The sequence below is a fragment of the Martes martes genome (genome assembly GCF_963455335.1).
Source record: "Martes martes genome assembly, chromosome: 2".
In the NCBI taxonomy this organism is placed as follows: Eukaryota; Metazoa; Chordata; class Mammalia; order Carnivora; family Mustelidae; genus Martes; species Martes martes.
In genome coordinates this window covers 205,549,618-205,562,505 of record NC_137889.1, presented here as the reverse complement: position 1 = coordinate 205,562,505, position 12,888 = coordinate 205,549,618, and the positions used below count along the sequence as shown (strand labels likewise).

Genomic DNA, 12,888 nt, shown 5'->3' with positions numbered 1-12,888 from the left:
ATAAATTAGCATGCTTCCTAACATTGATATTCAGGTACCCAGGGAATTTATATGTATTTGTTTAACAGTTTTAAACAAGAAACAAATCCCTTTTAACGTTATTTTTTTTTAAAGGATTTTATTTATTTATTTGACAGACAGAGATCACAAGTAGGCAGAGAGGCAGGCAGAGAGAGAGGAGGAAGCAGACTCCCTGCTGAGCAGAGAGCCCGATGCGGGGCTCGATCCCAGGACCCTGGGATCATGACCTGAGCCGAAAGCAGAGGCTTTAACCCACTGAGCCACCCAGGTGCCCCACGTTATATTTTTTGAGTACTTTTGGACTTACTTTCTTGTTTAAGGATATATAGACTAAAGCTTTAAATCCTATTTTCCCACTGGGTAGTGGATTTGCACACTAAGAGGCCTTAAAGTTTTTGACCTCTCCTTAGCTTTTTGTAAAGGAGAAAAGAGTCCAGTAAAATGCAGTCCTGTTTAGATGTTATTGCTTCAGTCAGCTTTTTAGTGAAGAAGGGATGATTGGGATAAGTTTTAATATTTTTCCCATGTTAGATAAGGTTTTGTTCATTCATTCAACACGTACTTCTTGAACATGTGCTCTGAGCCAAGCACTATACTATGATTCAGTGATAAAACAGATAAAAATCCCTGCCCTCCGGAGGTTTACGTAATAGTGGGAGGACACTGACATTTGTATAATATATGAAGTGTACAAGCACTTTAAATATTAAGTCAGTTAATCCTCATAACAAGTCGATGGTACAGATGCCATTAGCCCATTTTACAAATTGGAAATTGAAGCTCAGTAAGGTAAACTTGGCCTAGATCACATAACCAGTCAGGTGCTGACTTCAGATGCAAACATTCTGATCCTGGAATCTGTGCTCCTTTTTTTTTTTTTTTAAATTTTATTTTATTTATTTATTTGACAGAGAGAGACACAGCGAGAGGGGGAACACAAGCAGGGAGAGTGGGAGAGGGAGAAGCAGGCTCCCTGCTGAGCAGGGAGCCTGATGTGGGGCTCGATCCCAGGACCCTGGGATCATGATCTGAGCCGAAGGCAAATGCTTAACACCTGAACCACCCAGGAGCCCCTAGAATCTGTGCTCTTGACACTGTATTCTACTGCCAGTTTTAGGTGTGATCATAATTTAGCAAGACAGAAGACCACACTGAGCTGCAGGAGCAGACCAACTCTCTGATTTCTCAGTTTTCTCCTTCTAATAATACATGCAGGAGGTGGCTTAGATGAGATTTAAGGTCCTTTCCTGCTCTATAATCCTGTGATTTTTTTTCTTTAATACTTGTAAGAACGTAATGTTCTTTTTTTTTTTTAAAGAATTTATTTTATTTATTTGACAGAGATCACAAGTAGGCAGAGAGGCAGGCAGAGAGAGAGAGGGGGAAGCAGGATCCCTGCTGAGCAGAGAGCCCGACGCGGGGCTCCATCCCAGGACCCTGAGAACATGACCTGAGCCAAAGGCAGAGGCTTAACCCACTGAGCCACCCAGGCACCCCCATAAATGTTCTTTAAAATGTGATATTAAATATGTATGAATTTCTTTTTTTTTTTTTAATTTATTTGACAGAGATAGATTACGAGTAGGCAGAGAGGCAGGCAGAGAGAGAGAAGGAAGCAGGTTCCCCGCTGAGCAGAGAGCCTGATGCGGGGCTCGATCCCAGGACCCCAAGATCATGACCTGAGCCGAAGGCAGAGGCTTAACCCACTGAGCCACCCAGGCACCCCCATAAATGTTCTTTAAAGTGTGATATTAAATATGTATGAATTTCTTTAAAAGGCATTCTTGACACGCTTGAAATTCTTGACATGCATGATTGGATTCTAAAGGGGGAGCAGTTAGAAAGTATATTATTGATGCAGTTGGAAATTTGGATATGGACTATATATTTTAAAATACTGCATATAAATAAGAAATATTTTCAGTATGTAATTGTATTATGGTTATGCAGAAGAATGATTTTATCCCCAGAGGTAAGTGTGGGGGTGACGTGTCATAATATCTGTAATTAACTCTCAAATGGTCAGTGTATGTATGGAGAGAGAGAGAAAGCCACATATAGTAAATGTGGCCAAACCAGTGAGTCAAATGAGGAGTATAAGGCTGTACATCATACTGTCCTTACAATTTTCACAAAGATTTTAATTTTTTAAAAATAAAAGATTAGAGGGGCGCCTGGGTAGCTCAGTTGTTGAACATCTGCCTTCGGCTCAGGTCATGATCCCAGGCTGCCTGCTTCTACCTCTCCCTCTCCTACTCCCCTGCTTGTGTTCCCTCTCTCACTGCCTCTCTCTCTCTCTGTCAAATAAATAAACAAAATCTTTAATAAATAAATAAAATAGTAGAAACAAAAGGCAGTCTTAAACAATTTGGGTTCTCGTCCTATACAGTGTTTTCCTGATTCTGAGAAGATACTGAATATCTTCTTGGTGATCAAAGAGTGTGCACATTCCTAAATTGCTTTCCATAAAGATTATATGCAATTATACTTCTGTAAGCAACATGTGTCTCCAGAATCTAGACAGGAATCATTTGGAGACTTGGTTTTCTGAAGATTAAAAATTTCTTCACCTTGTGTTTTTTATAGGGGGATTTTGGCAATTGCTTGGAGCATGGCAGATCCGGAATTGTTGCTGAGCTGCGGAAAAGATGCTAAGATTCTCTGCTCCAACCCAAACACAGGAGAGGTGTGAGGAGGAAACATTTCTCAGACTATAACTACTGCAATTTTTTTTTTAAGATTTTATTTATTTATTTGACCGAGAGAGACGGTGAGAGAGGGAACACAAGCAGGGGGAGTGGGAATGGGATAAACAGGCTTCCCATGGAGCAGGGACCCCAATGCGGGGCTCCATCCCAGGACCCCGGGATCATGACCTGAGCCAAAGGCAGCCGCTCAGTGACTGAGCCACCCAGGCGCCCCACTATTATATATGTTATCAGTAGCTGAATAAGAAATTTTCCATATGGATTCTTTAGTGCATTAATATAATTAAGGACATGGAGATAGAGGTATGTGCGAAATGTTAATCTAGGAGAGATTTTATCAGGAATATTATTTAACCCTCACCTGTTTTCATCCAAGAAAGTCAGCCATTGAAATAGTATATTCGAAATTAGTAATCATCCCCTATCCCCCATTTCTAATAAAAGGTGTTGACCCACACTCAGAAATACTTGGTTTGATTTATTTAATGTGTGATCTCTGGAAATCAGTGTTTTTAAAGCAGGAGTGTTCAAGGTTTGGGTCTTTTTCCTACCTTACCATTCCTGAAGAGCCTCTCTGATTTTTGGAAATCAGTAGTTGTATGTTTTTAATTTCTCTTCTGAACTATACAGCAGGAATATACTTTATAATATTTGTCATATGTTCTATACGTAGAAATTTAGATGGGGGAAATTTACTTCTTTTCAATATAAATGTTATATAAATATAACTTAATTGCTTTTAATTGCTTTAGATTAAATTAATGGGCAAAAAAATCTCTAAAGTATTTTAAAAATTATTTTTCTCAGTTGAATGAATGGTTTCCCTCTTTTCAGTATTGGGCAAGAGACCATAGATTTTTGTTTTTTAGGTTTTATTTTTTACTTCACTTTTTTAGAATTTTATGTATTTATTAGGGAGAGCTCACACACCAGTATGGGGGAGGGGCAGAAGGAGAGGGAGAAGCAGGCACCCCTCTTTGATAGGTTTTAATCTATAGAAACAAGCACTTTTGTTATTTAATTTGTGGTTTTAAGTTTTCTAAAAGAAGATAGAATCGTTAAAGTTAGGGGAGATAGGAGAAAAAAATTAAAGTAAGTTTTCCCTCATATGTTTGTGGACCAAATAATAAAATCTTACATTTTATATTGTGCCTTTCCAAGTGAGTTTAAAATCATGGAAATTACTGTTCTAATTTTATCTGTTCTATGATTTGATAAAATGAATTTTGCTTATGATTAGTTGTTTGTGCTTGGACTTTGAAGCCATAAACTTTTAGTACATGCTGGAAATAAAAAGCTTATTAGGTTTTTTATTCAGGTGCAAATTAGGAATAGAACAATGATTTAAAGAACATGAATAGTGAGTCTTATTGACCAATGTAAGCCTTAAAGGTGAGTAAGCTAGGTACCTTTTTACTTAGTTCTGTTTTCTTATAAAACAGAACATTTAAAATATCCCACAAAGTCAAGGTTAGTTTGACTTCTTAAAACCATAAAACCGGGGCGCCGGGGTGGCTCAGTCGGTTAAGCCTCTGCCTTCGGCTCAGGTGGTGACCCCAGGGTCCTGGGATCGAGCTCCTAGTCCGGCAGGCTCCTTGCTCAGTGGGGAGTCTGCTTCTCCCTCTCCCTCTGCCCTTCCCATCGCTCATGCTTGTGCCCTTTTTCTCTCTCAAATAAATAAAATCGTTAAAAACAGATGTAAAACCTATCCTCCTATGAGCATCAGTTACCATCACACTGAGTGAGCAATAATTATTACATTGTAAAGGTTTTATATCAACCACTTGTTCACAGTTTTTCTATATTTTTCTCCTTCTACACTGTTTATGCTGAACCTGTTTCCATTCTGCAGTAATATAAATGAGGTATACATGGTTTTGCTTGACTAAAAACCAAATTGCTCAGTGAATTCTTCCTTCTGTGGTCTTCAGATAGCCTAAATATGATTGTCTGGATATCGGCAAGCAAAAAGAGTTGGGCAGGAGACCGTTCTCTTTTAGGGTTTTTAACAAGCTGACTCTGATTTGTTCTGGTCATTCAGATGCATCTGCTACTACCACCTCCATAAAAACAGAAAAACCTTAGTTTTTAATGTGTACTTATTCTAAATCTGGTCACAAGTTTGAAGAAGCATTCATTTTTACCGTAACAGCTTACCACAGTGGACTCCTTTTGTACTTTAAATGAATTTTTACGATTGTTTTTCCTGGTTCAACATACTTTCTAAAAGGAAGTGTTTCATTAAGTTGCGCATGTCGATCATCCTCGTTCAGGTGTTTCGGCTGTCGAGTGGCTGTACTGTTTTCTGACCTTTGTTGTCGTTGCCTAGGTGTTGTATGAACTTCCCACCAACACACAGTGGTGCTTTGACATTCAGTGGTGTCCCAGAAACCCTGCCGTCTTATCAGCAGCGTCCTTTGACGGGCGGATCAGCGTGTATTCCATCATGGGTGGGAGCGCAGATGGCTTAAGGCAGAAACAAGTCGACAAGGTAATACGAAGTGTGAAAATTTTCAATTATAACACTTGAAAAATATCATCTTATTGTTTAATTATTCTGAAGATGACTTTACTATCCACGGCTACTGATTAATTGGATGCTCGTGATAAAAATATTCCATGGGTATGTCGTGAAAACGTGTAACAATCTCGTATAAGTTACAAATTCTCATGTAATTATATTTTTTAGCTTTCATCGTCCTTTGGGAATCTTGATCCCTTTGGCACAGGACAGCCCCTTCCTCCATTACAAATTCCTCAGCAGACCGCTCAGCATAATATAGTGTTGCCTCTGAAGAAGCCACCCAAGTGGATCCGAAGGCCTGTTGGAGCTTCCTTTTCTGTAAGTGCGTTCGTTTCTGCGGTCGGTCAGCGCAGAAGACTTCTCTTGGTAAAGTGCTCTTAGAGGGTCACTCAGGCGGAAGAGGATTGAGATGTGTTTGTAAGTTTTTCTTCACTCAAAATGGCTTCTCAGAAAAAATAGGACCTTCTCTCTTTTTTTTTTTTTTTTAACTTTAAATTGTGGTAAGATATAGATGACATAAAATTTACCATGTTAACCATTTATAAATACACAGTTCAGTGGCATTAAGTACATTTACGTTCTTGTGCAACCTTTACACTGTCCACCCCCTTCCTTCTTCATCTCTCCTTCCTTCAGTCTTTTTTTTTCTTTGGAGGAGGGTATATCTGTGTATTCTTCCTTCCTTTATTCCTTCCTTCTAACTTTTTGTTAATTGCCAATTTCTTTTCTTTTTATAGTAAAAAAGCATGTAGCTTAGAATTTGCCATTTTAGAGGCGCCTGGGTGGCTCAGTCGTTAAGCGTCTTCCTTTGGCTCAGGTCATGATGCCAGGGTCCTGGGATCCAGTCCCACATGGGGCTCTCTGCTCAGCAGGGAGCCTGCTTCTCCCACTCCCCCTGCTTCTGTTCCTTCTCTTCAATGTCTGTCTGTCTCTCTCTCTGTCAAATAAATAAATAAAATCTTTAAAAATGGGGCGCCTGGGTGGCTCAGTGGGTTAAGCCTTGGCCTTCGGCTCAGATCATGATCTCAGGGTCCTGGGATAGAGCCCTGCATCATGCTCTCTGCTCAGCAGGGAGCCTGCTTCCCACCACCCCACCCCCACCTGCCTCTCTGCCTACTTGTGATCTCTTTCTGTCAAGTAAATAAATAAAATCTTTTTAAAAAAATCTTCAAAAAAAACCTTGCCATTTTAATCCTTTTTAAGTGTGCAGTACAGTATGTTAACTGTATACATTTGTTGTGAAACAGATCTCCAGAACTTTTTTATCTTGCAAAACTGAAACTCTTTTCCAATTAAACAACAACTGCTCTTTTTCCCTTCTCTAGCCCCTGGTAATCACATTCTACTTTCTGTTTCTGAGTTTAACAACTTTAGATACCTCATATAAATGGAATCCTGTAATACCTGTCTTTTTGTGATTGTTTTGGCTCACATAGCATAAGGTCCTCAAGGGTCATCCACGTTGCTGTGTAGGACAAGATTTCCTACTTCTAAAAGGCTGAATAATAGTCTACATTTTCTTTATGCGTTAATCCATCAGTGGACATTAAGGTTGCTTCCCCCTCTTGCTAGTGTGAATAATGCTGCAGAGAACGTTTGTGTGCAGTTATGTCTTTGAGATCCTATTTTTGATTCTTTTGAATATATACACAGAAGTGGGATTACTGGATCTTATGGTAATTCTGTTTTTAATTTTGGGGGGAACCTCCAGTTTCCCATTTTACTGCACCATTTTATACTCCCATCAGCAATGCGCACAGGCTCTAATTTCTCTACATCCTCAGTAACACGTGTTATCTCCTGTTTGTTTAGATAACAGTCATCCTAATGGGTATGAAATGATACCTCGTTGTGGTTTGATTTGCATTTTCCTGATGAGTAGTGATATGGAGCATCTCTTCATGTATCCGTTGGCCATTTGTATGTCATCTTTGGAGAAATGTCTGTTCAAGTCTTTGGCCCATTTTTTTTTTAATCAGGTTGTTTGGGAATTTTGTTATTGAGGTATAGGAGTTTGTTATATATTCTGACCAGATAAATGATTTGCAAATATTTTTCTCCCATTCTGTATCTTTTTTACTCCCTTGTTTGTTTCCTTTGCTGCACAGAAGCCTCATTTGTCGATTTTTGCTTTTGTTGCCTGCGCTCTTGGTGTTACGTCTATATCATTGCCATATTAATGTTCTCGAACTTCAGCTTAGAAAACCCTGGTTGTCCTTACAGACCAGAAAGAAAAGATAAAGTCCTTTCCTAAATATTCTTACCGCGCTACTGTTTTTAAGTCTGGCCTAGAACAGTCTGTTGTCCAGTGTTGGGTCACATTCTTCATTCAACCTAAAGGTACAAGAAAACTTCATTTGTGCTAATATTAGTAGCTAAAGGGTGTTTTGTTTTTTTTTTTTTAAAGATTTTATTTATTTATCTGACAGGGAGAGAGAGAGAGAGATCACAAGGAGGCAGAGAGGCAGGCAGAAAGAGAGGGGGAAGCAGACTCCCCGCTGAGCAGAGAGGCTGATGTGGGGCTCGATCCCAGGACTCTGAGATCATGACCTGAGCCGAAGGCAGAGGCTTAACCCCCTGAGCTACCCAGGCGCCCCTAAAGGGTATTTTTTAATAGCTAAAATGTATTTACTTACTGTATTTATTAGTGTGCCAGCCACTGTTCTAAGCATCTTACATATAGCATAACTAATTAAATTCTCACAACTGCCTATAAATAGCTACTGCTGTTACCGCATGTTGTAACAGAAGGGCACAGAGAAATTAACAACCTGGCTAATCTTACAGTTATGAAGATTTGAGCGCTTCTCCTGCCCGTCTAATCAGATGCCTATTGTACATAAGGATGAGAGTGAGTCCCTTGGTAATAATGCCTAAAACAAAGATGCTATAGTTACATTATTTGGGGCACCTGGCTGGCTCAGTCAGTAGAGTGTGCAACTCTTGATATTAAGGTCATGAGTTCAAGCCCCACATTGGAGGGTAGATTTAAGTAGATTACTTAAAAAGATAAAAATTTTTAAAAGCTTATATTATTCATTTTCCCAGTCATCATAACAGAATTTATACACATCGTAGAATTATGTATATTTAAACCTTTTTCAAAATTGAATGAATGATGTCCTCTGCAGTTACTGTTGAGTGCTTGCTATCATTCTTCTATTAATCAGGCTCAGAAGTTCTCTTTCGACCTCTTATGTTCATTCCTCAGGTCCAGACACCGCTCTCCTTATAAATCTCTTGGGTTTAATTCTTCCTTTTACTTGGCTGTTACTCTGCCTAATTCTTCGTCTTCTCACACTGAACTGTTACATGATTGCCTGTCTGTTCCCCTCCAATCTATACTACATCTGTCTAGACTGATCTTCCTAAAATAGACCTTTGATTATGTCACTCATAAATCCATTCTTTGGATTTAGTTAATTAATCTTCTCATCCCTCTTGTTTACTTTTCTCTACTCTTTGTACACCTGCTTTGGAATCTTTTGTTTGTGATTTTCCATTTTTTTTTTACTGATAACTAACCATTCATCCAGTTAGTTCCTTCCTTCCCTAAGTAACTAAAACAATTATTATTATAAAACTGTGTGCAGGGGCACCTGGGTGGCTCAGGGGGTTAAGCCTCTGCCTGCGGCTCAGGTCCTGATCTCAGGGTCCTGGGATCGAGCCCCGCATCAGTCTCTCTGCTCAGCGGGGAGCCTGCTTCCCCCTCTCTCCCTGCCTGCTTGTGATCTCTCTCTCTCTGTCAAATAAATAAATAAAGTCTTTTAAAAAAAAGTTATAAAATAAAACTGTTTGTTGAACAAGGTTTAAAAGAAAACCGAAAGGTATAGAAAAGATGCCCCCATATAAGCTTCTTGAGGACGGACTGTTTCTCAGGTACGTTCCAGTGCCTGGGCTGGTCCCTGACAGACAGGAGATGTTCCCTTTGTATTTGTCTTATGAGTGAGACGTGACCGTCTTTCCGTCCCCATTCACCCTTCTCCTCTGGCCGGTGCTGGAGTATTACAAAGCTGTAAACAACACTCTCCTCTCTTACCCGTCCGTGTTTAGAGCCTCGTGAGACACGGAGATGCGGCGCAGCAGCTCTAGTGCGGCCCTAGGCGGGCGCCGCCGCAGCGGCCTCGTAACGATCTAGAACGTCGCCTCCGGAGAGCTGGGCCTTCTGTTGGCCGCTCTGTCCCCAGGGTCGGATTTCATAAGCTTCACCCCTGTAGTAGGCGGCCTTACTAACCTAGTTACGGGCAAATCGGTAGCCTCGGCCTCCCTTGAAGGTGCAGGCGGCCGATCCACGGGGACGACCGTCCAGGCGGGGAGACGGCTGGAGAGAGCAGTGCCGCGGGGCTGGCGGGGGCGCACCTGCTGCCTCTTCCCCGAAGCAGGCCGGTCGGTCCTCCCCCAGGACCGCGGGAGGGACAGAGGAAGGCGGGCGGCCTCCTCCTCTGCTCGTGCCTCTTCCGGGGTGCAAGGGACATGCCCTCTGTGGACACGAGCGGCGGAGTGTCAGAGGCCCCGCCAGTGCAGGGTTAGAAGTTTGTGTTGTCTTTAGGGTTATCTTTATGAAGGCAAATAATTTACCTGAGCATCCGTGTCCCGATATGTCAACTTCATGTAGTGCGGATGGAAACTCTTCGGGGCGGTAATGAATTAGCGCACTTGCAGACTTCCTTCCGGTTTTTCCAGTTTTCTCCCTTTCCGGATTTTTTACTTTTGCCAATTTTTGTAAATTACATTGTTTTTATATTGTTAAGACTTTAAAAATTTTTTATTGTGTTCAGTACCAATATTTAAGTTTTGTTTTGGTCAATTTGAAAAAATGATGACTAACAAGCAGCACTTACATTATTTTTTTAATCTTTCTTTTTTCCTTTTTATATGTTTTTCGGTATAAATTCAGTTAATTGACGTGGCACTCACATTATTGTAATTATGTAATGGTGTAATATTATTACCTAGAACCAAGTATGTGAATAAGCCTCTTGTGAAATCCTCCTGTGAAACCCAGTTTTGGTCTTGCTTCCGGGGGAGTTGCAGTTTTCACCAACTTCCCTAAAACGTGGGGAAACCCAGCAGTTTTGCTCTTCTGTGAAGTCTGTATCATGTGTGCTATTATCTGCCGCTCATTTACAGCTTACAAGTGCCTGTTGTATCCAGTTTTATTCTCATGTTAAATTCCTTAAGGAGAGTGCTTAATGCTTTGTTGGTGTTTCAGTTTACATAAAAACAGTAATCCTTGTACCGAAATGACTGAGTATAAAGAACCAGATTTCATCCTGTGTTTCCTCCTTTACCTGTATTTATTGGTATGAAGATACTATTCAGATAGTAGCTGTTTACTTGCTATATGCGAGGCAGGTATTGGGTACAAGAATGAAGTAGACACAGAACCACAATCCCTGTGAGTTTAGGGGAGGCAGAACCTTGCACCTGCCCTCCTAGAGTTTTCCCCTGGACCTGAGAATTAAATTGATAAAGACAGATTAACAGGGGAAGAGCCTACAGGCTTTCTGCACACCTGGGCTCCCGTGGGGAAATGAAAACACAAACAAGTGGCAAAATCTTAGTGCTTGTGTACTAGGTTGGACAAAGAATGGCCGTCGTGGAAAAGTAACTCAAATATTTAGAGAGGCTAAAGGGAGGTAATGTTATTTAACAAGGTCTGTTTGTGCAGGTTTCTTTCCCCCTCTGGTGATAGGAGTGTTTCTTCCCCCCTGGTATAGAGAGGGCAGCTGTCAAATGGGAGTTTTATCTCCAGCTTTTGGGAATAAAAGAGGAGGTCAGAATGCCCTTCTTTCCTGCTGTTTTCCAGGTAGTCCTTGGCTTGGAATAGTCCGCATGCCAAAAGGCCTATTTTGGAGGGGCACATTCTGCCTCCCTTTAAAGCTTGGAGCCGAGAACGGAGGGTGAGGCAAATACATATAAGCTAGTAGTTGAATCGAAGAGATCTCTAATAGGGGTGCCTGGGTGGCTCAGTGGGTTAGGCCTCTGCCTTCGGCTCAGGTCATGATCCCAGGGTCCTGGGATGGAGCCCCGCGTCGGGCTCTCTGCTCAGCGGGGAGCCTGCTTCCTCCTCTCTCTCTGCCTGCTTCTCTGCCTACTTGTGATCTCTGTCTGCCAAATAAATAAATAAAATCTTCAAAAAAGAAAGAAAGAGATCTGTAATATATTGGGGGCATCTGGTGGAAGAGGTGGCATTTCCCCGGGCCTTGGAGAGAAATGAAGTGAGTATGTGCAAGTCAGTAAAAACAAATCGGTGAGAAACTGTGAGGCGCAGCAAATGGAACGTTTTCTCTAGAAGGCGGCGGTGCGGGGCAGAGCAGGCGCCGAAGGCGGGGTCAGATCGCGGAGTACGGGAGACGGTATCCGCTGCTTTTCTCCAGAGTGAGAGCTGTGAAGGCCGTAGTTCTTTCCCGTTCGCAAGTTTTTCGGTCAGCACGCTTTCTGGCCGTCTCCTTGGGGTCCAGACTGACTTTGTTCATTGTTCCGTTTCCAGTTCGGAGGCAAACTGGTTACCTTTGGGAACGGCAGAGTGCAGGCCCAGCAGGGAGCTGAGCCGCACCGCCACGTGTTCATCAGTCAGGTCGTCACCGAAAAGGAGTTCCTCAGCCGGTCGGACCAGCTGCAGCAGGTGGTGCAGTCGCAAGGATTTGTCAGTTACTGTCGGAAGAAAATCGAGGCTTCTCAGACTGAGTTTGAAAAAAACGTGTGGTCCTTTTTGAAGGTAAAGTTGAGATTAAAACAGTTTCATCATCTGCAAATTTAACTCTTCCCAATTATATTCTCATTCTGTTCTTAATTAAAGAAATTATTGCAGGCGTGTGATTTCAGGAGCTTTCTGATTTGAGATTAAAGAAACCTCATGCAGAGCACGTGACCCTATTTTTACGTCAAGAGCTCTTCCCTCTCTGCTTTGAAGAGCCCAGTATGAAGTACTTTTGTAAGAAGTAAAAAACGACATGATAGTTGTATTTAAGTGAGAGATATTTAACATTCCGCAGACCTATCTTAAAGCTATAACACAGAGCTTAGTTTAATAAAAACGATATTTAACTTCTGTAGTAGATCCAGTTATGGAAAAAGGAAAAAGGGGGAAAAACATAGGGGAGAGGGGTTGAGGCATTTCTCACTCCTTTTACCGAGTTGCATTTATGACAAGAGGAAATAGAGTTTCTGGTTGGTCATTTTGCCTCCACTGGAGTGTCTGTTCCTTGATACTAAATTTTCCAAAGAGATCTTAAATGCAGTTAGGTTAAATTCTGAATTTAACCTAATTCTAAAATTACAGAATTTTATATTTTATAATCATTAATTTTGGGAAAGAGTTTTAGGACATTGAGTGTTCCGTGGAGCATTGCATTTTGCACGCCTGTAACCATCAGACGTGAGTTCACTTGTATTTACAGAAATTATAGTTTAAGGGTAAGCTTTGGGGCACCTGGTGGGTTACTCAGTAGAGCATTCAACTCCTGATCTCAGGGTCGTGAGTTCAAACCCCGCAGTAGGCATGGAGCTTCCTTAAAAAGTAAAATAAAAGTAAGCTTTATTCGACAGGGATAACGAATAACTAGTATACTACTATTAAAGAAAACTATATGGAGGAATCTTTCTTACAGAAGAGCCTTCTATGTAGTAGAT

The 12,888-nt window shown here is 41.2% G+C and overlaps 1 protein-coding gene across 16 annotated transcripts in view; it reads left to right on the top strand.

Annotated features, from left to right (window-relative positions):
• Nucleotides 1-12,888, top strand: part of SEC31A (SEC31 homolog A, COPII coat complex component) — a 79,714-nt gene that overhangs the window by 19,232 nt on the left and 47,594 nt on the right. For all 16 annotated transcript variants that reach the window (XM_080796416.1, XM_080796414.1, XM_080796413.1 and 13 more), the window contains 4 exons: nucleotides 2,608-2,707; nucleotides 5,059-5,220; nucleotides 5,419-5,571; nucleotides 11,747-11,974. In XM_080796416.1, the coding sequence (XP_080652542.1) occupies nucleotides 2,608-2,707; nucleotides 5,059-5,220; nucleotides 5,419-5,571; nucleotides 11,747-11,974 (643 nt within the window). The remainder of the gene's footprint in view (nucleotides 1-2,607; nucleotides 2,708-5,058; nucleotides 5,221-5,418; nucleotides 5,572-11,746; nucleotides 11,975-12,888) is intronic.